At 35.1% G+C, this 27,182-nt stretch overlaps 1 protein-coding gene across 2 annotated transcripts in view; it reads left to right on the forward strand.

Moving 5' to 3' along the window:
• LOC115220834 (dual 3',5'-cyclic-AMP and -GMP phosphodiesterase 11A-like) overlaps positions 1-27,182 on the forward strand; it is a 290,583-nt gene that overhangs the window by 214,935 nt on the left and 48,466 nt on the right. For both annotated transcript variants that reach the window (XM_029791013.2, XM_036510552.1), the window contains 5 exons: positions 6,900-6,992; positions 8,692-8,742; positions 14,331-14,477; positions 17,553-17,660; positions 24,783-24,892. In XM_029791013.2, coding sequence (XP_029646873.1) covers positions 6,900-6,992; positions 8,692-8,742; positions 14,331-14,477; positions 17,553-17,660; positions 24,783-24,892 — 509 coding nt within the window. The remainder of the gene's footprint in view (positions 1-6,899; positions 6,993-8,691; positions 8,743-14,330; positions 14,478-17,552; positions 17,661-24,782; positions 24,893-27,182) is intronic.

The raw sequence follows: 27,182 nt of genomic DNA on the forward strand, positions 1-27,182 counted from the left end.
TATATCCCTTTGATCTGAATTTAATCAGCTTTCCTTATCATATTAATATATTTTCAACTGATTTTCCATCTAAATTTAATACGATGTCTTTATATTCTCTTTTATTTTATAAATCAAATTTTATACTTATTTTAAATTTATAAATTTTAAAATACGCGTATAGAGTTATGTGTGTAGACGTATATGTCTATATATATTCTTTCTATTTGTGTTTGTGTAATGTTGTTGTCTGCATCTCTCTTTTTACTCTTTTACTTGTTTCAGTCATTTGACTGCGGCCATGCTGGAGCACCGCCTTCAATCGAGCAACTCGACCCCGGGACTTATTCTTTTTGTAAGCCCAGTACTTGCCGAACTGCTAAGTTACGGGGACATAAACACACCAGCATCGGTTGTCAAGCAATAATAGAGGGACAAACACAAACACGCATATATATATATATATATACATATATACGACGGGCTTCTTTTCAGTTTCCGTCTACCAAATCCACTCACAAGGCTTTGGTAAGCCCGAGGCTATAGTAGAAGACACTTGCCCAAGATACCACGCAGTGGGACTGAAGCCGCAACCATGTGGTTGGTAAACAAGCTACTTACCACACAGCCACTCCTGCGCCTATATTTATCTGTATATTGATGTTTACGCATGCGTTTGCATTTTTATATTTTTCCACTTCATTTTGCATATCAAAATTTGCCACGTAATTTTACCACATTTTACCATATTTTTATTGTAGTTTACGACCTCTTAATTTTATTCTTTTTATTCTTTAAATTCACTTTGTAGATTTTAATGCGTTTGAACGCGTATTTATATCTGATTGTATAAATTTCTTCTTCTTTTCGCGCGTGCTCGCACATATCTGTGCGTGTAATCATATGCATATCATATATATACACGCACACACATTTATAAGAATCTTGTGTGTGTATACACGTGTATATGTATGTATATATGTATGTATGTACGTTGGTATGTATGCATGCATGTATGAATATGTGCATGCATGCAGGCATGCTTGTATGTATGTATATATGCATGTATGTACGTATGTATGTATGTATGTATGTATGTATGTACGTACGTATGTATGTACGTATGTATGTATGTATGTATGTATGTATGTATGTGCGTATGTATGTATGTACGTACGTACGTATGTATGTATGTATGTATGTATGTATGTACGTATGTATGTATGTACGTATGTATGTACGTATGTACGTATGTATGTACGTACGTATGTATGTATGTATGTATGTATATATATATGTACGTACGTATGTATGTACGTACGTACGTACGTATGTAGGTATGCATGTATGTATGTACGTACGTATGTATGTATGTATGTACGTATGTATGTAAGTACTGTATATGCCTAAACCATTTTTATCACTTCATTTATATTATCATTAAATTTGCGGTTTACGAAGTGGTGACAATATTATGCTGGCTGGTCGTCCAAACTTGCCAGTAAGATTGGTTGTGTTGACAGTAATAATTTATTACAGTGTACGTCACTGATAAACTCTTGACTGGTAAATATATCTAATTGTCTATCCGATTGAATTGTCATGTGTCTACCAACAAAATCTAACGTTATTACTATTGTTGCTGCCCTCAGCAAATAAACCGATTGATTAGTTGTAATTCAAATCACCTCCTTCCTCAACTAAAATGATTGCATTATATTCTTTTCTATGAAACACCTGAATTCAATATATATATATTTTCCGCAAACATAGTTTTGCAGAGATTGAATTTACCTGTAAAATATTGCCTGATGAAATGGTTCAGTTACTTGATAAGGATAATGTAATTTTATGCAAGATCATGCATTATTGAATACATCGCCATGCTACGGAAACGTGCATAGATCTGTCCGTTCATATTCCTTTATGATATTATGATATATATATATATATATATATATATATGTAGGTCCCGGGTTGAGTCGGGGTTAACCACAGTAAATAAGGTACTCAATACATAGCAGAGTAAATTCCTGATGATTTCATTTGAATGAAACAGTTCTAGTCCTGTAGAAGCTCCTTCTATAAAATAATATATATATATATATATATATATATATATATATATATATATATATATATGTATATACACATTTGTAAGAATTGTATATCCTGGCAAACGCACCCGTCCTTTCGATGGTTTAAGTTGCTTTGTTGGTTTTTATCACCAAATAATTGAACTGCCGAGGTTTATGAGTAGCACGGCAATCTATGTTTCCGATTAACCTAGGAGCAGAAAACCAAATTGAAGGCTGGTTATTGTGCAGGTTCTTGTACTTTAATGATCTTGTAAGTGATGCAAAGTAGAACGGTTGTAGTGTTTTGGGAGTTGATTACGGATAATGACTACAAAATATAGCTGTTTTACATGAAAGCGAACCTTCTTGTCAGAAAGAGTTACATAAATGGTGTAAGAAAATTGAAAGAAAGCGTTGAAACTTGCCCTCTGCGAGTGTGTGGGTGTGTGGGTCTGTGTGTATGTACATACATACATACATACATACATACATACATACATACATATATATATATATATATATATACATATATATATATATATATATATATATATATATATATATATAGTCACAATAAAGATATTCTCTTATATCACAAAATACCAAACGTTATTATCGTGTTAGAAAACAGAGAGATCTAATGGATACAAATTAATTTATTGATTAATTAGCATATTCACCTACAATTGTTTCAATTCACAAGCAAAATTAAAAGCACAAAACATATATAAATATATAATTTTGCATCATAAATACCTTGTATAGAAAATCATCAGGGTGTACAAAGGACAATAGAAGGAATATATTAAGATACGTTTGGAATACACCGAATGTAGACATGTTTATTAAGAGTGTATGTATATGGGTGTATGCACGCATGCGTTAAAATTATTTTTATTGTTACTAAATAAAGATAAAAGTAACAATTTTAACGCATACGTGCACACACATATACATGCACTCATAATAAATATGTCTTTATCTCCTGAGTATTCCAAACGTTTCTTAATGTAATCCTTTTATTGTCTTTTGTACACTCAGATGATTTTCCATACAAGGTATTTTTAATGAAAAATTATATATTTATATATGTTTAGTACTTTTAATTTTGCTTGTGAAATGAAATAAATGTCGATGAATATGTTAATTAATAAATCAATTTGTATCCAATTATAATAATCGATAATAATGTTATATATATATATATATATATATATATATATATATATAACTAAAGCGCAACAGAAGACAATAAAAACATTCGGACAGATAGACGATACAAAGGCGGACAAGAGAAACAAAGGACAGACAAAAAAAGACGGGGCATTCGGGGCCTTCTTTCTTCAGTCAAGTACTAGACGTCACGATCATTTCTGGCAGTTACACTTGAGATGTTTAATCTGATCGCCCCCCTCCCAATCTAAGCTAAGTGCATTAGACCCCTTTGTAAGAAAGCTAACGAATGTGTACGACAACAAAGACAAAAAACGGAGAACATGGTACACAATTACAAATACAAACAACAAGAAGTAACAACAGGTGTCTTTCGACTGAGAATGAATCAAATTGAGCTGGCATGTATGAAGTGAAAGCCTAAAGGCAGGAACATGGGAGATGGACATAAGAGGTGTTGACAGTCGGCAGTCAGGCCAAGAAAGAAAGATCATGGCTGGCCAGACACCGGTCACGTAGAAAGAGGATTAAAAATAAAATCAAAGACAAAGAGAAAGTTACAGGAGAGTTAAACGAGTGGAAAATAGTGTGAGTTAAAGAAAAAGAGGGCCAAGAAATATAAGAGAGAGGGGGAGCGAGAAAAAGAAAAAGGAAGAAAGTGAATATCTGCTAACCTGGTGACTCACATTTTCATTTTCCTTTCCTAGATAGCAACCAATGAACGCTCTTCTATGAATTGTGTATCGGCATCAGTCGATCTTTATACTTAGACATCCGATATGTGTCAAAGATTTATTCTAAAACCCAATCTAAATCCAATTTCCGTGTCTTGTCCCTGATTATATTCCTTCATAGCTTACGTTCTACTCACCCTTACATACTACCTCACTCTTTTGGACCTGCTTGCTTTCCTGTTTTTTTCTTCTTTGCCTCTCCACCTGTGTCTCTACTTCACCGTAGCTACCTCTACTTGTTCATGTGGTAACTTGTGCTCCTGATGTAGCACTTTTGCTTGTGATGGGGAGAAACTAATGTCAGCGACTCATCAACAATGGCAAAATCGTTGTGTTTATCATCGAATATGAAAGGATAAATCAGTAATAAAAATTGCTTCTGACTTTCTCAGTTACATGAGTTACATAAATGATATTCAAGGGAAGACTGTGCGTTTCAAGAAGCTGTTTACCATAACCTAGTGATATACAAGTACTTTTTTAAATTTCAATTTTAAAATTATATATTCACGTGTGTGACTGCATATATGCATACATGTGTAGGTGTGTGAATGTATGCGCGCGCATTTTTGAGCACGTTTGTGTATATAAGTATTCAAAGCTATGTCTTATGTCCAATCTTGTGTTGGAGGGACGAGGAAGTCCTGCAGTAAACCAAAGATAAGTTGTTGTAGCGTTTACTCTTGTCAACGATGACATCAGTAATGCAAAGGAGAGTATATACTGCATGGGAAACAGTCCAGTGTTTAACTAAAACAAAAAAAAAAATTATGTGCTTTTCTATATGCGTGTGAACTCATGTAATTTAGCCTATAAGGGAATGATTAAAACAAAGCAGGGGTAAGCTTCTGGTGAACCAAGTCCGTGATTTATTTTGGATGCTCGTTTCTTTCTCTGTTGTTGCATAATTACACTGGTCACCAATAACAAAAAATTTGAAATGATGTCGAGACACCAAGCATCTTTCTTTAGCTAATTTGAGGGAGCTGAATCTGAAAATAAGCTTACTTTTCCTTGATTAGCTACCGTTTTTGCTGTACAGAAATGCCTCATTTTTGGAAACAAAGCTTTTTTTTTTCATTTGTTTTCTCTATATTTGATATTGTTCGATGGCAAAGTTTCTCAAAGTAAAATCGTAGAAACCTCTCAATTCATATTTAAACCAACAAATATTGCTCTGCTTATTGAGAAATAGTATTTTTGCAATAACAATCAGACCCTAAGTCTTTAAAAGTAACACAATTGAATATACCAAGACCAACAAGTATTTTCATCAAATCATTAAATAAACTGACAGCAGAAATAAAACCTTCACGAGCATAAGAACTATGATAAAAATTTTCTTTTTCTTGATTGTCTGTCACGTCCAATATTATTTAAGTCCGTTTTGATACTCCAGCAGTAGTCAGCCATCACTTGTTTGTCCCACCGTACTTGGTAGCGCTCTTATATTTTTTTGATATCCCGATGGAATCGTTCTCCTTGCTCATCACTCACATCGCCGCAATTATCCAGAAATTTATCGAGATGGCTATGTAAAAAAAGAACCTTAATACTCATATTAGCGCCTACGTTCTGTAGACTTTTCAACAGCTTTTCCACTAACTCCTTGTAGTTTTCGGCCCGGTGAATGCCTAACATGTTTTTCACCACGTCAACAAACGATGCCCAAGCGCGTAATTCCATGCCATTCATTGAATTAAGTCAACATACGAAATACTTGCATCTCACAGTCTGACAAGGTGGCGCCGCGAGCTGATTTAGGTGTATTTTACATCGTCTGTCTGCAGCGAGAGATTTTCTCCATAACAGTGAATGGTTTGTTTACAACCCTGGAACTTGCCACTGGCATTTTCGAACTGGTAATAACACTGCTGTCGTTTGTGTGACCCGCCATCTACCCCAATCAAGTACACCGATTGCTGAGTAATTTGAAGCTAACAGAAATTACTCAGCAACACCTTTACATGACAAAAGTATTGTCAAATTATTGGCCATAATTAATATTAGGATGCTAATTAGAATCAATATAAATCAACATAAAATCACTTTTAATTAGGTTTTAATACTCATTGCATTAATTATAACAACGTTAACTTGAGTTTTGTTTCTCATACGGTAATTTCTCTTGTTAACAAAAGTGTGGTTAATTATATCGGTATTAAATATTCTAATTATGCTGGGAAATTAATTAAAATTGAGAATTGCAATGATTTTACTTAGAAAGTAAAGGGAACCCTTAATCAAATTATTAGTTTACCATTTCTGTCAGTTATTTTGGAACACTTTATTGAGTTTTAAAAATTATACAGAATATTGATTTTTTATTGCTTCACTCCAAATGAGATATATCTATATCAGGTTAAAATATATTTCAGCTTGAGGCTACAGTAATGATTAACATATTTGCTTCCCAATCACGAGTTACCGGCTTTGAGCATTCTGCATGACTCTTTGAACGAATATCGTCTCCTGGTCTCTCTAAGCTCTTTGCATAAATTTGTATGCAAGTCTCTCAAATGGACTATACTTGTTTTTCAAATACCAGCTTTGTCATATGGTGTTACAGTAATTTTACCTGAAGATTTCGTTCGAGGAACAAATGTTTGTTGAGTAATGTACCACTTACACTATACCATTAAAACCATTGACCGAACAACTATAACACTCATGGCCAAAACCAACCTGAGATATATCATTTCAGCTTGAAAATATTTTAACCGCAAAAAATAGCTTCCTTCTTTAATAACACTCTTCAATAACTGACTTTGGGAAAAACAAAATTGTTTGTATTTTTAATAATTTCAATAATGGAAATTGACATTTGACTCATAACTTACTTTAAAAAAAATCATGGCAACTAAATTTGTTTGCAATTTTTAAGCCTTGTACTGGAGGATTATTTTCATTTTATACACTTTATTTTTTTTCACAGGCATTCGCTATATTTTGTGGTCTTGGTATTAACAATGCCATACTCTATGCGGAAGTATCATTGGCTGCTGCCAAGCAGCAAGTTGCTCTTGAGGTAAATTTAAATCTGCTTACATTATTTATATTTGTTCTTTCTACAATGGATTTGTGTTTACTATAATTCTCATCTTCATCCTCTATACATCAAAGTCCGGATGGAAACAGAAATTATTCTAGAGAAAATGAAAAGGAAGGAATTAACTAATCAAATGCTAACTATGGACTCTGTACACGCATCCTAATTACATGAATTTGACGAGGCAGACGGACGATTATGGAACGAGATATATGAAGCAGTGTTTCTGCAAATTAATTAAAATAAATTACATTAAATTAGACATAGACGCTAAAATCAGAAATTAGTCCGAAATCATCCCGACAAATACGTAGCAATACTTGAAAATTATAAGTTAAAACAAAAATGAATAGAAAATTAGAAAATGCTTAAAATAAGTTAATGTTTTAATGTATTACCCATCCAAGTTATAAAATCTAGATTAAATATAATAAGTTTTCAGGGGAAACTATTAACAATATTCTTAAGCAGCGGCCCTAAAGCTGATGTATATAAATATAGCAATGCAGTACATAAGGGCTTGAGTTATAATGCAAATTGTGAATTGTTCCAAAGTAACAGCAGTGGAACGAGAAAATGTTTAGAAGCAAACAAATACAAGCAGATTACTGTGATGGGAGATATAATACAAATGAGGTGCAAACTGGAAGCCAACCACAGCCAAGAAAAAATTAGATAAAGGCAATGATAACAAAAATGGTTTCAGAAAGAAGAAACTATGAAATGAAAATGTCTAGAATGTGCTAAAGTAAAATGAAGAAGGTATTTCATAGTAAATTTTCTACAAGACCCGAAGAGTGGAAGTAAATAAGAGTCATAGGCTAATATGTTTTTAGAATTAATGGGTCAACAGAAGAATAAAAGATTTTAAGTACACAGGGTTGACGCCTATTCACAAATAATGAGAAAAACACAATAATATAAGAAAACAGACTAACAAGGGCAGATTATGCAACCATGGCAGATTAGACCTGGCTTTTGCCAAGTCAGTGACTATACGCAGACAACTGAGTGTGTTCAATAGGCTGTGGACCTGACACATCGACGTGAGAATTGATAAAATTTAATACTAATATCTATCAACGAGTGTATATGGCAACGACTATCAATCTGGATTATCCTTGTTCCGACCACAAAGAGATCAAGGTAAACCATTCAAATAAGATTATTAGTGACTGGAATATGTTTTTTTGATTTGATTAACATTTCGATCTCCTCTGTCAAAAACTGCCAAATCTGATACCACTTTTAAATAAATAGGACATGGGCTTACTCAGTTAAAAAATGGCCCTGCTAAAGCAGTCTGCGCCCTACACAAGATAATTTTAATTCAATAGGAGAATCCAGAGTACTATCAGAAAACATATAAAACCACCACCCAATGCAGAATCGACTCCTGATGCTAGAACACCAACGATTCAACCTTCTGTACATCTGCACCTAATAATATGCACAACCCACATGAACCAAGCCACACATACCTTATACAATCATCACCTGAAACTGAAATGCATTAGACAATTCATAAAACAAGTCGCCGTCCAATTATTTGAAACCAGGGATCATAGGTGGTCGTAGGTGTTGCTAGAAATATCAATCAAAACATCTTTTAATTGCAGCCTACATTTCTTTTGTTCAGAAAGGTCACATTGTATAATCTTTGTTTGTAACATTGCAGATGCTGTCTTATCATGCTTCGATAACACCAGAGGAACTAATGAAACTGAAGGTAAGTAGTTTAAATGAATGTGAAATTTTTCACTTTTAAAAAAGCACGAGAAACTACTATCGTCCCAATCTTTTATCAAATGAGCGAATTCACAGAATTTGGGCATCGTTTCAGATGACCTTCAGCCAAAATTAATTATATATTTTGTATCTGAGACATATTTGATGTTCATAAATAAAAGAAAACAACTTATATATATATGAGCGTTTCATGCATGTCTTTTAAAGTTACAAATCGGTTTTATGCTGAACAATAAGTTTATTTTAATTTCAGGTAGGTTCTACTGAGCGTTTGTATTCGAAGAATATTGTTGGAAAAGAACATTTGTAGGAAAAGAACAATATGAATAAGATCCTCCAAGCAATAAAAATGTCATTAGGAACTAAAACAATGATATTAGATTTTGGTATTAGACTTTGAATTTATATACGAGACTGACCCTTCTGAAAATGTGTAATCTATTTGAAATGAAACTGGCAACAAATTTTAAAGAAACATGATTTGTTTCAATCCTAAAACTCTTTTTCGATGATTTAAGACTTTTTAAAATTATTTTTGTAATATAGACCCAATATTGGTTTCAAATTGTGGCATAAAGGCCAGTAATTTCGTGAAAGTCGATTACATTAACTCCAGTATTCCACTGCTGTTTATTTTATCAACCTCGAAAGGATGGATGGGAGACAAAACCGACCTCGGCGGAATTTGATACAGAGCCAATACTGACTGGGAAAATATGAGGGATATTATGCATGTACCAAAATTGGTTTCTTAGTCTGAAATTTTCCTAATGTTCTTTAGCACATCACCTGCTGCTTTTCTTTCGACAGACCCTCCTCTTCCTCTTCCTCCTCCTCCTCCTCCTCCACCCCCCTCTTCCTCCTCCTTTTTTCCTCCTTTTCTTCTCTTCCCCTCCCTTTCCTCCTCCTCCACCTCCACCTCCTCTTCCTCCTCCCGTTCCTCCTCCTTCGCTTCCTCTTCCTCCTCCACCTCATTCTCCACCTTCTCCTCCTCCTCCACATCGTCATCACCACCATCACAACCACCATCATCATCATCACCACCATCACCACCACCACCACCACCACCACCATCACCACCACCACCACCATCACCACCACCACCACCACCATCATCACCACCACCATCACCACCACCATCACCATCATCACCACCACCACCACCACCACCACCACCACCACCACCATCATCATCATCATCATCATCATCATCATCATCATCACCACCACCACCACCCATAGTATTCGCCAAGCTGAAATTATGCTGAATACCACCACCTATTTGCCATTTTAGTCTTTCTCGTGCTGCCCTTGAACATTTATTAGATTTTCAAGCGTGTAAATTCTTGATTTTATCCATCCACGTAATTACTGATTTTCTTCTCTTTCCATTCATTTTCCCCTTATATTAGAAGTCATTGTAACTTTTTCTTTTTTATCTCCGAATGTTCAGTTCAAAGTAGTGTAAACTGTATCTTATATAATTTCCATGGTTTTTGTCATTCTGTGTATCTAATAACTAATTTGCCTTCTATCTATGACATTCGCAATAATCCTCTATAAGTCAACGGTTCAATGACTTGTAATCTATTTCTATGTCCTTGCTTTTGCTCTAGGTAATGAAGTGGACAATACATAAACATTCCCGCAATATTTTTTTGTTTCATTATCATTGTTTCTTGATGCTAAGATATTTGACATTTTCAAATAGCTTTCTGACAACCTCAAACCTTTCTTTAGATTGCTACCGTACATTTCCCGGTTTGGGATCGCAGGTATCCCACATATATTATACTTGGCATTTGCTCCATTCACTTTCTTTCAGTTGTAATATTTATTTCCTTATGAAAGTTTCTACACTGAAAGATTCCTTATGCATAGGTAAGGTTGATGACGTTCAGAACCTCTACAGACGATCCTGACATGTTTACTATTTCTCCGAACGTTTCTGTGTATAGCTTAAATAGGCTAGAGATAGCACATAGCTTTGCCTGTTTTCATTTCTTAATTTCAAATTCTGAAGATCTTTACCACAAATTCCGAGTTCTCTTTGCCTGTATCACCCAACCAAATGCCTTGTAAACTTCTTGATTTATGTTGAGAGAATTTTGAAATGGTTCTTTGTTTAAATACGCCATCACTAATAATTGTTTTTAGTCTAAAACCACTTATCACGATGAAGAAGTACAAGAACTACATTATAAAGAACGGTTAATAGAAAACCGGAACGCAATTCAATGCGTGTACAAACATCAATAAAGAAAATATTGTTTGAAAGGGAAAATGAAAATGGATGTCTTATGGAATAATATCAAAAGTGGAAGAAAGTTAGAAATACAAAAATAAAGATGAAGATAGTTGCAGTATGAATGTTCTGAATCCAGAACCCCCCCCCCCAAAAAAAAATAAATAAATAAAATAATAATAATAATGGTTGGGTAATTAATGCTAGTTAGGTGAAAACCTTTATAAGCTGCATAAACCCAAAGAAATGTATGCTAAAATAAATGATGTCTGTGTTCAAAAGTCTGGCTGCATCCGGAAAAATATATATTATGAAACAAAAATAAACACAAAATTTATTGTTTTGGCTGTATTGTTCCACGAAGAGTTGCATTTTTTTTTATAAATTCGCGCTGGTATATTGCGGTCTACTTGAAAGGCATTGCAAAGATCACTCACTGTTTCATTTGCGACCCCATCTTTAATTTGCTGATAGCGTAGTAGAAGTATTGCCAGTCTATCTCTCTCACGAATTTGTTCACCTCGCCTACGAGCCATCTAAAGTTAATAATGATTCTGCTAATTCCACGTGTAAACATGTGTTGAATAGAACTCACTGAATAAATCTTAATTAACTGTGTTGTCAATTGTATGCACCTGACATGTGCTAACGCGTATGCAGCCAGACTTTTCACACAGAGAAAGAAAATTCCTCATGAAATTCAAATTTCTTTCAGTCTAAAAAATTGAGTTATCCATGAAATTACCATACTATCTTTTATTTGCAAAAATTATACCTTTCTAGAGTAAATTGTCTTAAATACCTATATGCCCATGTCTTCTTGTGAAAGAAAAGCTTATTGACGTTTATGATATCCACACATGTATAAAAGAAATGGAATCAGACATAAAGATATAAACATATGCAGCTACAACCTATTAAACATCACTCTTCTCAAAATAAATTTCCGTACTAAATATGGCATCTCTATCATTCGTCTGTCCCTCCTAATTACTTTCATCTTTCAACTTGTATACTAAGTATATCTACATGTGAGTATAATTTTGCTTCCAAACTTCTCCACTGCACTTATATTTCTAAGTTATTACACCCTTAATTGCTTGCATCGGATTATCTTTCCTGCTGTACCTAAATAACGTATCGTAATTTTGAAATATATTTTCATGTAAGAACCTTTCTTTCGATATTGTCAGTGTGATCATTCAACTTGCGAGAAATAACAGCCAAATTTACCTCAATCAATACCCTATCGTCATACAAAGGAGACACATTGAATAATTCAGTCATAGATATACAAAAAACAAAATCTATCTGTACTTTACCCAGACAACAACAACAACAACTTTTCTCATACCAAGAACAAGAAGCGTTTGTAGCTTTAGTTATTTGGGTTTCGATATATTGGTAAGACGATAGATTGCGAGCTGTTCCATAAATAAACCAAATCCAACGTTGTTTGGATAACACTTACTTTTCCAGAAGTATATTACACTGTTCGTATTTTTTACCTAATTGCTTGTCAGTAATGTATAGTGATGTGCTACAAGAGAGTGTAGTTCTTTAAGGTTACGCATTAATGACAGAAGATACTAGCTTTGCGTGGGCGGTAGGAATAAGGCTATGCTTACTCTAGTCGAAGATTACTTTATCACGGGCTGAGCAGCAAACAAGAAAACAAGGAAACTTATCTGTTTAAAGGGCTTATCGTCTGTGCATCTGAAATGCGCTTCTGATTTCTTTTATTATAAACTGGTAGGCTAATAATTTGTGTTGCGGGCGGTAACAATATTCCGTTCATAGTACTTGCGTTGAAAAGCGCATTGAAGACGAAGTAATTCTCATATGTTCGTCTATTTTCTCGGGAACCATCTCAAACCTTTACTGCCACCTCTTCACTGATTCTGGCGGGATCTCGCTTTTATAAACCTTTTTCTTGCGAGAACAATTGAAGCATGATAGAATATTCTATAATATGGAGTGACAATTCTGTAAGTTGATTGGTTAGCATTCAGAGCATGTCGACTGATCTAAGGAGTGATCTGAACTTAGATACTAAAGCTGTAAGATTTCGATTCTAACCTTCGCTACATATTCATATCGTTAAGTTTCAATGTTCATGTATATCTAACCTTTATTCTGGGACACAAATTAATAGGCTAATCAATATTCAGAAAATCATTCTTAGTAACATTTCCTTATTTGGGCTGAAGGAATAATTTTATCGTCTCCAAGAAGAATTCTAGTCGCTAACAAATCAAACGTGTTTTCATTCAAATGCACCCGTTGATAAAACTGGTGTATTTGATACTGTTTTGTAAAATTATCCAGAATGTCATGGAAATAAATTGGAATTTGGCAAAGCTAGAGTTGACTCTTTTCTGATCATCCGTTATTGCTTACTACAGTTTAACGTTCCACCACATCACATTCAAAACTAAACGAAATTATCTCGAACTACTTCGTGCGCAACAGCGGCAAGGAAAAGAGAGATGAAGTAATGAATATCCATTAATGCAACCAAGAGAAAATCATACGGCTGATTAGCAACACGCTGCGGCCTTTAACCCACAGAATCTCTGTTTTATTACTCTGCCTTTTTTACTGCTATTATAAAACTACTCTTCTTCACAACTAACTCTTTATATAGTGTCGCCAGCTAAATCTACCGGACTCTCTTATTTTTTCCTTTCCTTACACATAGTCCCCAGTAGCCTTTACATTAACTTCTTCGTCCAATCATTCACCAAAAAATATCATCCCCAAGGAAATCCATATCCGCCTACATTTTCCTATCAGATTTCGACAGCTGAGGTTGAACATCAAACGCAAGAAAACCCTTATTCTCTTTCCGAATATACCTTCAATATAGGCGCGATGGAAACATTATATTAAGTTAGAGGAGGAAATTCTGAAGAACAATGATAATATTGAGTGGTTGCATACTGTCAACATAACGTGACAGTCCCGTAAGGGAATTACACCACCGCTGTTTAGCCCTAGGAAGCATCGACTCTTCCTGTCGTCTTTGACACATTTCCTGTGTCCTTATATTTACAAAGGGGAGACAAGCACCTCCACCAGCTAGGATTCACACTTGAGGACATGCATGTTTCTGGGTCTTAACCTGTCATCAGCCCAGGATAGTGTGACCTACTGGTTGAGATGCCTGTCTAGCCTTCGCAAATGATAATATTGGTGTATGTATATCTCCAGACGCTGAAGGGATGTTAAACAGGTGTATATGAATATTTATTTGTTAATGGGATACATACATTCCCTTTAAACACCTATTTCATTGTTTATAATATTTTTTTCTTTTAAAGGCTGACTCTATACCAGAAGCAGAACATCTCAAGCTGACAGATCTTCGATTCGATGACTTTTCATTGCGAACAGATGATATGGTCCAAGCTAGTGTACGAATTTTTATGGACCTCGGACTCGTCAGAATCTTTCGAATTGATTACGAGGTAAGTCAGTAATAGCTTCTTTATTTGGGCTAATAATAAAATTTAATTGAAGAATAAACGGAAAATATTTAGATCTGTTCTCCATGGACAATTTATTAATAAACTGACAGCAATCATTAGAAAATAAAAAAAACAATCTTCAATTAGGTATACTATTAAATTCTGTTGTGTCTGGGGAGAGTCATTTTCTTTTAGTGCCTTATAATTTAACACACTCACCGGTAAAATTCCCACTTTTTTTTTCTCATTTTTATTTTCCTAAAATTTTCGTTGCGTCTTGCAAACTTTTTAATAGTTTTGACTCAAAACTTTTAAAAAGGTTGCAAGATGCAACGATAAGAAAAATGTGGAAATTTTACCGGTGAGTGTGTTAAACAATAAGGCACAAAAAGAAAATGACTCTCCCCAGACACAACAGAATATGCCTCAACACACAAACTCACATAAAGAATCTTGCAAACCAAATACAAAAATGAAATATAATAGAAAAGAATTATTTTGAATTTAAAGTAAATTTAATAAATTCCTTAGGCTGGAGAATTTCAGTTGTAAGTTTACTTTGCAAGAAGAAAGTCAATATGCAAAGCAATATTCTGGTTTACAGTTTCGCAGATTTTCAATTCTTTAACATAATCCATAATCCTTACAATAATTACTACATTACATCCTTACTAATTCTGCGAACCAAACTAAGGCAGTTTGAGAGTATAGTCGATTTAATCGACAACAGTTATTGAACTTGAACAGATACAAGGGAGATAAAAAATACTACTCTTGAAAAATTAACAAAATATTTACAAAAAATCAAAACATCTACAAAATAACTAATGGCGAAATTACTGACCGGAGGTATTTGTAGCACAGTGGATGCCTGAATTTACGATTTTAAAATCTTGCGTAACCCATAAGATATTAATGTGTTTTTGCAAGAGTATTTTCCCTTTATCCACTATGCTTTTAAACAGTTTTGCGGAGCAGTGAGGCATAAAACAATATCGAAGTATAAAGTTACTCTTAGTATTTAGAATTTGTTTTGTTCTTCAGATAATACGTTTTTTTGTTTTGTAACCTAAATCTCAAATGGCTTTTTGAATGATTGCGAAATACCATTACCTTCATTACTCGAACAAAAGCACAATGTAGAAAAGTATATATTGGTTTCAAATTTAGGCACAAAGCCGGTAGTATCGAGGCAGCGGTAAGTCGATGACATTGATCCCAGTGCTCAACTGGTACTTATTTTACCGTTAAAGATTTTTCCCGGTATGCTACTGAAAATAGGTGGGTAAAGAAAAGAATGCATGGACAACTTCATAAATTTTGGCACAAGACCAACAATCTGAGAATAGGGTTTAGTCGATTACATCGACCCCAGCACTCATCTGGTACTTATTTTACCAGCCCCGAAAGGATGAAAAGCAAAGTTGACCTCGGCGGAATTTGAACTCAGCACGTATAGACAAACGAAATTCCGTTAAGCATTTTATCCGAGGTGTTAAGAAATGGTAAAAACAAATTTAAATTAGTCCATAAATATAAATAAGAGGCATGCATACTGCCTCATTCTTATCGCACCAGGTTATACAGGTTTTAACCTGTAAACTTTTTAAGGTACCCCGAAACATTCTACTGCAGGTTATTATGGGGCTGAAGCATTGGAACAGCCAAGAAACCTGATGAGCTTCATGTGGTACTTCGAAAAGGGTTAAATTTAACAACGCAATCATGGCTGTGCAAAATGAAGATCAAGCCTTCATTTAGAGTAGGGCTCATAGATGTGGGTTTACCTTGAGCTAATCAACAATAACAGCCATATAAAAGTGATGCTTGCAGCTGTGACTGCAGCTGAAAATCGAGATGTAATTGCAGTAGTAACAACAGTAGTAATTGCAGTAGTAATTGCAGTAGTAATTGCAGTAGTAATTGCAGTAGTAAACGCAGTAATAACGGCAGTAGTAATGGCAGTAGTAAATGCAGTAGTAACGGCAGTAGTAATTGCAGTAGTAATTGCAGTAGTAATGGCAGTAGTAACGGCAGTAGTAATTGAAGTAGTAACGGCAGTAGTAATTGCAGTAGTAAATGCAGTAGTAATGGCAGTAGTAATTGAAGTAGTAATTGCAGTAGTAACGGCAGTAGTAATTGCAGTAGTAATTGCATTGGTAATTGCAGTAGTAACGGCAGTAGTAATTGCAGTAGTAAATGCAGTAGTAATGGCAGTAGTAATTGAAGTAGTAATGGCAGTAGTAAATGCAGTAGTAACGGCAGTAGTAATTGAAGTAGTAACGGCAGTAGTAATTGCAGTAGTAAATGCAGTAGTAACGGCAGTAGTAATTGAAGTAGTAACGGCAGTGGTAATTGCAGTAGTAAATGCAGTAGTAACGGCAGTAGTAATTGAAGTAGTAACGGCAGTGGTAATTGAAGTAGTAACGGCAGTGGTAATTGCAGTAGTAAATGCAGTAGTAATGGCAGTAGTAATTGAAGTAGTAACGGCAGTAGTAATTGCAGTAGTAACGGCAGTAGTAATTGCAGTAGTAAATGCAGTAGTAATGGCAGTAGTAATTGAAGTAGTAACGGCAGTGGTAATTGCAGTAGTAATTGCAGTAGTAATGGCAGTAGTAAATGCAGTAGTAACGGCAGTAGTAATTGCAGTAGTAACGGCAGTAGTAATTGCAGTAGTAAATGCAGTAGTAAATGCAGTAGTAACGGCAGTGGTATTGTAAATGCAGCAGGAATCACAGCCGTAACGGTAGTAGTAAATGTAGCAATGATTGCTGCCGCACCATTTGGACTCTATTAAATTCCATTTAATCTATAATGGTACCTGACAGTGGTACATTACAATCAACGTTAAATAGTACTAGATTTCGATGGATTTTTATCCCCACTCCCTCCAACACACCTGGAGTAGGGATTAAAGATGGTGTGTATTATAACTAAATTGTAACGAAAATTTAACTAAATAACTGAACATCTTTCTGCAATATAGGATACTTCAATCATTCTAGGCTACTCTAACCATTCATAGTATTTTCTATCAATTTTCTAATATATGTTTTAATGGTTTCTTCTCCACAGACATTGTGCCGTTGGCTACTGACAATCAGAAAGAATTACCGAAATGTTGCATATCACAACTGGAGACATGCCTTTAACGTGTGCCAGGTGATGTTTTCTATCGTAAAGGTAAGTGTTTGAAAATTTTTTAGGAGGACTATCATTAATTACTAGTCTAAATATCTCATCCTTTCCATTGATATATTTATATATATATATATATATATATATATGTGTGTGTGTATATGTACAAATATATATATGTATATATATGTATATGTACGAATATATATATATATATGGGGGGGGTAGAGAGAGAGAGAGAGAGAGAGTGAGTGTGTGAATGAGAGAGGGAGAAGTTAAAAAACACGAGAGAATGTTATAAGATATTACGCCATCTTAAGAATATTTCATTAACATAAGACAATTCTTAGTTACGCAATGTTAGTTACATTGTCAAGAGATATTGTCAAATCATCAGAGACGTAATTTTCATATATAACAGCACTGGATTGTAGAAATGTTGACAGCTCCTCTCCTACCTTATGATAGATTAGTCGGTTAACATTTCTATTATACAATGATATTATGCATGAAAGTTACACGTCTCTGATGTTTTGACAATCACACATCATTACGTAATTTTCTCTATGTAACTAATAATCATTTTGTGTTAATGAAACGCCCGTAAAATGGTGTAAGTAAATATCTTATAAACAAACCTTCGAGTTTTGTTTTATTGTCTACGTGTACTCTGTGGAACATTCCAAATGGTACAAATAAAATAGCATGGAAGGGATTGCACATGAATTTCTAAAGTCACACAATAAAGCATCTAAATTGCACTACATGAATATATATATATATAATAATAAATAATAATAATAATAATAATAATAATAATAATAATAAAATAATAATAATAATATAATAATAATAATAATAATAATAATAATAATAATAATGATAATAATAATAATAATAAACTTACAAATACTTAGGAATCCATGAACTAGATAAGACACAACACACACAAATGAAAGAGAAAATAAAAAAAGAATATTATAGACGAGTTAGATCAATACTAAAAACAGAGCTCAATGCTAAAAAACAAGATAATAGGTTTCAACACTTTAGCTGTCCCAGTTATAAGTTACAGCTACAATATCCTTAACTGGACACGAACTGAACTGTCCAAAATAGATAGGAAAACAAGAAAAATACTGACAGGATCTAGGATGCATCACCCAAAATCTGACATAGAAAGACTATATATACAACGTATAGAAGGTGGTAGAGGCCTTATACAGCTGGAAAACTACTATAAAATAACCACCATAGGACTGCAAAAATACCTACTTCAGAAGGAAGGAAAACTGATCCAGATAGCAGCAAAACACGAGCAAAACAAAAAACTGTTCTCAGTATTTAAGGAAGCTGACAAATACAAACAAGAAATCATACCACCTAATAAACACAAAGAAGAAGAAGAAGATGATGAAGAAACAACAAAAGCTATAAATCAAATGAAACCCAAACTAAAAATAGAACAGCAACGAGCCATGATAAAACGATGGCAAGAAAAGCTCCTTCATGGTAAATACTGCACTAAACTAAACGCAAAAGAAATAGACAAAGAAAAATCCCAGCAATGTTTGAGAAGTTCAGGACTCAAAGCAGAAACAGAGGGATTTTTAATTGCAGCACAAGACCAAAGCCTCCCCACCAGAAATTACCAAAAACATGTAATGAAAAGAAATATTACAAGTAACTGCAGAATATGTGGAGATGGACAAGAAACAATAAATCATATTATCTCTAGCTGCCCAGTCCTGGCTAAGAAGGAATATATTCACAGACATGACAGAGTTGGAACCTACATACATTGGAAGCTATGCCAACATTATGGAATAACTACAGAAAAAAGATGGTATAGGCACACACCAGAAAAGATCACAGAAAACGAGAAAGCAACCATACTCTGGGATATGCCGATACACACAGATAGAGAAATTAAGGCCAACAGACCAGATATAGTTGTCAGAGATCATGAAGAAAAAAAATGCTTTCTAATTGATGTATCAATACCGGCTGATGACAATGTGTCTCTAAAAGAAATGGAGAAACTCTCAAAATACAAAGACCTGGAAATAGAGGTAACTAGAATGTGGAACCTGAAAACAGAAACAATTCCTATCATAGTAGGTGCATTAGGCATGATAAAAAAATATTCAGACAAATACATAACAAAAACACCAGGACTTACAAACACATATAACATACAGAAAATTGCACTACTAGGCACTGCACACATCCTACGCAGAACACTTTCCATACAATAACCATCAGAGCATCACAACAAATCACAGCACATACCCAAGGTACACAGAGCTGCGCTCGTTAGTGAAGTGAAAGCACGCTATAAAAATAAAACTACTGAATAATAATAATAATAATAATAACAATAATAATGATAGTAATAATAATAACAATAATAATAATAATAACGATGATAATATTAATAATATTATTATTATTATTATTATTATTATCATTAATAATAATAATAATAATAATAATAATAAAATAATAATAATAATAATAATAATAATAATAATAATAAATGCCCTGATGCAGTACCAGGCAGTGGCTCTCATGGCTTCTGATCTTAACTGATTGGAAGTGTTATTATGTACATTGTTTTGTCTTGGTATAAAAGATAGGCTACAGCAAATCTCTGCCCAATACCACAGATTTGCTTGTCAGTTGTTTGACCTTAACCAGTTGAGCATGTCCCTTAGTGGTTGACAATATGTGTATTTCTGATCATGAGCAGAAGTAGTGGGGACCATCATAGCCATGTGTTGAGAGGGATTTTTTGGGGTTTGAATAATTCACCTCTGGAAACATGGGTGTTTTGTTCAACATCCTTAAACAACCCTAATTCAGGGACCTTTTGAGCAGAATGGGTTACTCGACCAGAAGAAAATTCTAACTGGGCCCCACCTGCAAGGTCATGTGCTGTTTATCTTGATATGAAATCATGTCGCGCGCATATGGTTGTGATGCATGTTCCTGGTGTACCCTTATCAGACGGGTAGTCATGATGTGTTTACTGGGCTTCGTATATTTTACCCCAGTGTCACTTTGATGGCTTGCGCTGCTCTCTCACTCAATAATAATAATAATATAATAATAATAATAATAGTCTGTCCATACGGGCAGAACTAGTCATTTCGGTTAGGGAAGTGAAGGAAATCAGCGAAAAAAAAATGAGCTACTGGATCAAAAGATTTGGTGAATGTCATGCACGAATAGCTGTGCAACTCAACACCTTGTTAAATGCCGACCAAATACCACTAGAATGGTTGAAATTGGGTAGGAGAGTACGGTGCTTGAAAAACATCGATACAGGTAATACGGTAGACAATTACAGGCTGATATCCTGCTTGCCACTCATGTGGAAGTTATTGACTGGAATAATCGCAGTGTAGGAACATCAGGAAAAAAGTGGAGTCCCGCCACATGAGCAGAAGGATTCCAAGCGTAAATGCAGAGGTACCAAGGATCAACTCCTGGCAGACAAAACTGTACTTAGAGACTGCAAGAGGAGGAAAAGTAACTTAGCCATGTCATGGATCGACTATCGTAAGGCGTACGATATGATCCCACATTCTTGGATAATGGAATGTATGAACCTATTTGGTATTGCATCGAATTTTGAGTGATTGCTTGGAAAAAGTATAACGAATTGGAGGACGTACCTGACAGCATACGCAAGAAGTTTAGGGACAGTAGAAATCAGGAGGGGCATCTTCCTGGGTATGTATTCAAAAGCCACCAACAAAAAGTCAACCACTTGTAATTCATGGGTGACCTCAAACTTTATGGTAAAGATGAAGCCCAAGTCAGTTCCCTTGTTGATACGGTGTATACTTTCAGTGCTGATATCAGAATGGAGTTCGTCCCGAGGAAGTGTGGTGTGATAGTCTTGAAGAGAGGCAAAATCAAGTGTATGCACGGGTTATCGGGGGAAGTTATGAAGCAGATGGAAGAGACAGGCTATAAGTACTTGGAGACGTTGGAAATGGATAAATTGATGGAGAAAGAAATGACAGACAATTGTAAGGTAGAGTACTTGCGCAGACTGAGACTGATCCTTAAGTCGAAATTAAACGGACGGAATAAGAGTGAAGCTATAAACAACTGGGGGATTTCACTCTTTAAATATGGAACAGGGGTAATCGCATGACGAACTAAACAGCTTAGACAGAAAGACAAGGAAGTTGCTAACTAGATATGGGACACTCCAGCCAAAAAGTGACACAGACGAACTGTATGTACCAAGAAAAAGAGGGGGAAGAAGACTTATTGGATGCGATCACAGCATTAGAACAGAAGAAAACAACATAGCTATAGTATGTAAAAAAATGCCACAGAACCGCTTTTATTAGAAGTAAGAAAGTCAGGCCTGTTTAGGATGAAAGATTGCAAAGATAAAGCACTGTACAAGCAATTGAAACCAAATGAAACTGAAAATAGGTGGGTAAAGAAAAGAATGCATGGACAACTTCATAGATATGTTGAAAATAAGACAGAGAAAAAGGATGGCTGTGGAAGACTAAAAGTGATTTAAAACTGGAAACGGAGGCTCTAATATGTGCTGCCCAAGAGCATGCACTAAGTACAAACTACATATGCACCTTTTATATAGGTACGAGTATGATTGCTTAATTTCAGTTTATATCTTAATTCTTACATATATATATATATATATATATATATATATAATATATATATATATATATTATATATATATATATATATATATATATATATATATGTATATAAACAGTTATAAATAAGGGCAAAAGAAAAAAAATTGTCTCTGCCAATATGCTGAGAAATAGAATTTAAATCGTCGATCACTACATACACTATACATCACTAAGAATACACGTTCTGCTGAAATCGAAGAAAGCAAACTAATGGAATTTTTTTTTTTAATGCCTTATCTCTATATTGAATCAATTTCGGGATTAATCGAACGGATTTTCCCCTCATCAGTAGAAAATACGTTAAGAAATAAATGAAATAGTTACAAGTACCAATGGAAAAAAAAACAGAAGCAAAAGTCATGCGTACACATATGTACTCCAGTTATATCTAAATATAAAATTCCGTAGCGAGCCTCAGCACACGTGTGGTCGGTCAGGAACCACAACTTAGAGTGGTTACCTGTCCTGAAGTGAATGGTAATAAATTTACTTCTAAAATAGGATAAATTTTATTTCTGAAATTTCATCAGGTGACCTGCATATTGAAATGCCTTTAAAGGTGAAAATTATAAACAATTATGTGACGAAAGAACTCTGGCAGAAATATGAATAAGATTAATGTAAAAAATAAATAACGCTGATGCAAAGTAACACCAAATATATAGTGCGTGTGTTTTTATTGGCTAAACTGGCAAAATGACCATTCCGAAATACAACAATATATACATATATATACTTAAGCTGCAGGAGATTATACAAGAGATCAAAATGAAGGTTAGGATATTTGACGCTTTACGTTCCAAGAAAACTGAATTAGTTGCTTTACCAAATATGAATCTCTGCCAGTGGTAATAATACTGTAATCAATTTTGTATTGCTGGTTAAGAGAATACAGCTACTGGAACTCTGCCAAACACCTAATGATATATTCAGAGAACCTACTTCAGTTAATGAATGAAACGAAGAATACAGTTTCCTTTCATATGTACTCTCTCTCTTTTCTCTTCTACTTGTTTCAGTCATTTGACTGCGGCCATGCTGGAGCACCGCCTTTAGTCGATCAACTAGACCCAAGGACTTATTCTTTGTAAGCCCAGTACTTATTCTATCGGTCTCTTTTGCCGAACCGCTAAGTGACGGTGACATAAACACGCCAGCATCGGTTGTCAAGCAATGCTAGAGGGACAAACACAGACACACAAACACACACACACACACATATATATATATACGACAGGCTTCTTTCAGTTTCCGTCTACCAAATCCACTCACAAGGCATTGGTCGGCCCGGGGCTATAGTAGAAGACACTTGCCCAAGGTGCCACGCAGTGGGACTGAACCCGGAACCATGTGGTTGGTTAGCAAGCTACTTACCACACAGCCACTCCTGCGCCTACTTGATAGTGTAATCTACTTGATAGTGTTTTCATTAATATTAAAGATTATTAATTTCATAGTTAGTAAGGTAGTTTGTGATATATCGTAATATATCATATGATATAAAACATCATCAAGAATGCCGTGTTGTTGGATCATATGCTGCCATAGATAAAGATTTACTTGAATGTTTCTTGAGCTCATCAACTTCACTGACGCAAGATTCTTGCTGTAAGAGTTCAGGATGACACCGTGTCCCGCTGTTAGTTTTGACGTAGCAGTCCGGGCGACTGAGAAGAAATATTCTCCACAAGAAACAACATCGTTTCCTTTTTTCTTATTCTGAATGATTTCAAAATCCAGCAAATCGCCTGCCTATTTTTGCCATTACATTAAATTCACAGAGAATGTTGCATCATTATTCTTACAGATTCCCAGATAATGCACTTATAGTGACTATGTCATTGCAATAACTCTGGCCATGTGTGTTCTAATCGCATTGTTTATTTGTTGATAGTGGGACGCTTGAATTAGTCTTCATTGAACTGAATAATGTATTTTTCAGCCCACTTGTATATTGCATTCCAATTTTACTCCATATTGTTTTGTCTCAGAGTTTTTATCTACCTGTGATATCTTTGTATCATCAGCTTAACTGTTAAATGTATGAATGAGAAAATGTCAGGAACGTTCACAAACAGAAAGGGGTTCTGCCAAGAATTGACATTTCCTCAGAGAACCTGTTTTTGAGATTTTGCTTTTGCACGGAAACTCAATTAAGAAATTTATATAATTTAATTATTTAACACACTTCGAAAATATTTCATCAATCATTAGTTAAAATGTAAACAATTTTTTACGCCATACAACTGTGTTTTTATCACCTGTCTGGTTTTATCACCTGTCTGGTTTTATCATCTGTCTCTTTTTACTGGCTATCTGTCTATCTAGTTCTGTCTATCTATTTACTTATCTATTCCATTTCACATACACATATAGATATAACAGAAATGTACTTAGAGAAGAGTTGAGTATCAGATGTTGTTTGCTTTATTACTCTTCAAACTATTTCGTATATTTTCTTGATTTTTGGAAGACATCCCGTATTCAGAAGCAGTTAAGTGAGAAAGAAGTTTTAGCCCTCATAGTCGCCTGTCTTTGCCATGATTTGGATCACCGAGGAACGAACAACGCTTTCCAACATAAGTAAGTCGTACGATTTATTCTCCTTCCATTTCACCATAGAGATTTCAAATGATGTTTCATCTTCAGATTGAACATTCTTAAATATATTTAATTTTTATTATTTTTTACTACCCACAAGGGGCTAAACACAGTGGGGACAAACAAGGACAGACAAACGGATCAAGTCGATTATATCGACCCCAGTGCGTAACTGGTACTTAATTTATCGACCCCGAAAGGATGAAAGGCAAAGTCGACCTCGGCGTGATTTGAACTCAGAACGTAACGGCAGACAAAATACGGATACGCATTTCGCCCGGCGTGCTAATGTCTCTGCCAGCTCCTCGCCCTGTATAATTAATATATAATTAATTTTTAGGCATTTCTACACTTATCATTTTCCACTTTATCTGTGTATTGCAATGTCTGTCTTCATTAGGATAGGAGATTGCGTTAAGAATTTGATGTAATATCTGCGGTTTTGAAAGATTTTGAAGGGTTCAGATATTTTTAGGCTGATAGGGTTTTCCACGGGAGCGATACACATGAGAAAAACGTTTTGTAGTTCTGCTTAATTCGAGCTTCAGTTCTAATATCTTTCAGCCTCTTCAATATCGGTTTGGATGTTTTACCAGGGGCACCAATTACCACATCACTAATTGTCCTTTTTGTCTTCCCAAACCCCTTCACTTCTCTGGCAATGTGCACAATATAAGAGGGCACCTTTGATGCAGGTCTGATGCAGTATCCCTTTTAATATCTAAAACTGCAAATATTACATAACTTTTCACTTCGAATTTCTGCGCAAACTGGCGTTGCAAGCAGAGTTAGTAAAAAAGACAATTGTAACGAATCAAAAATGTGTTAAAGGATATATACATACATACATACATATATATATTAGTATGTGACCTCGTGAATACCACCAGCGATTTTTTTCCTCTGTCCTCCCGTCTCGGGATCTTTCCTTCTCCTATGTTTCCGACGAAGAGCTCCGCTCGAAACGTCCGATAATACTTTATTTGTTCCACATCCTTGCGTTGTTGTCTTTTTGTTTTCTTGTTTGGATTAACTTTATATATATATATATATATACACACATACATATACATAACTATGTATACACACACACACACACACACACACACACACACACATATATATATATATATATATATATATATACATATATATGTGTGTGTATATATGTATGTGTGTGTGTGTGTGCACGATGGGGTACCCAAAAGTAAGCAGAAATGTTCTCCGTGGGACAAGCCCATTATAGTTCAGGGCTTCCGCCGCTAGAAACCACTTGATGCGACCCTCAGGCATTAGTCTGCCAACCGGCGTCATGGGGTGCGATAGTATTACCAGGCGGCGGTGGGTCATTTGCTTGCGGGCTCCGATGAGACGGATTGATCTTATACATTGTGTATATATTGAATAATTTATTGTATATATTTGTAATGGACTATTAAGTCCAATAATTGTAAAAACTGTCATTTCTGTTGGGAAAAGGGGACAATGTTTTAGAGAAGCAGAAAATCGGCGGGCGTTTTCTGCCTTCTCTCATCAATATCATCTTTGTTTCATCATTCACCTCCCTAATGTATATGTCCAGCCCGCAAGCTACTCTTTGTAATGCTTTTATGGCAAATCTTAATGAAATAAAGTAGCTTGCTGCCAACCTCATGGTTCCAGGTTCAGTCCCACTGCGTGCCACTTTGAGCAAATGTCTTCTACTAAAACCTCGGGCCTACCAAAGCCTTGTAAGTGGATTTGATAGACGGAAACTGAAAGAAGCCCGTCGTATATATATGTATGTATGTATGTATGTATGTATGTATGTTATGTATGTATGTATGTATGTATGTATGTATGTATGTATGTATGCGTCTGTGTGTGTGTGTGTGTGTTTGTATCTGTGTTTGTCCCCCAGCATCACTTGATAACCGATGCTGGTGTGCTTACGACCCCGTAACCTAGCGGTTCGGCCTAAGAGACCGATAGAACAAGTACTAAGCTTACAAAGAATAGGTCCTGAGGTCGATTTGCTCGACTAAAGGTGGTGCTCCAGCATGGCTGTAGCCAAACCATTGTAACAAATTAAACAATATCTCGACTCAAGTAATGACATACAACGAGGCAAGGCTGCCAGCTTGCCGTTGTAGACAATGTTAACAGGGAGACATTATTTCTGTCCCCTACCAGTAAGGACTCCTGTGCGAAAAGAAAGAATCCTCGTATCAAATGGAACGGATCTTTTCGGTTTGACCGGCAGTTTTTTCTAGCGGTGTCATATGAAATTGTC

This window comes from Octopus sinensis, linkage group LG17 (genome assembly GCF_006345805.1).
Source record: "Octopus sinensis linkage group LG17, ASM634580v1, whole genome shotgun sequence".
In the NCBI taxonomy this organism is placed as follows: domain Eukaryota; kingdom Metazoa; phylum Mollusca; class Cephalopoda; order Octopoda; family Octopodidae; genus Octopus; species Octopus sinensis.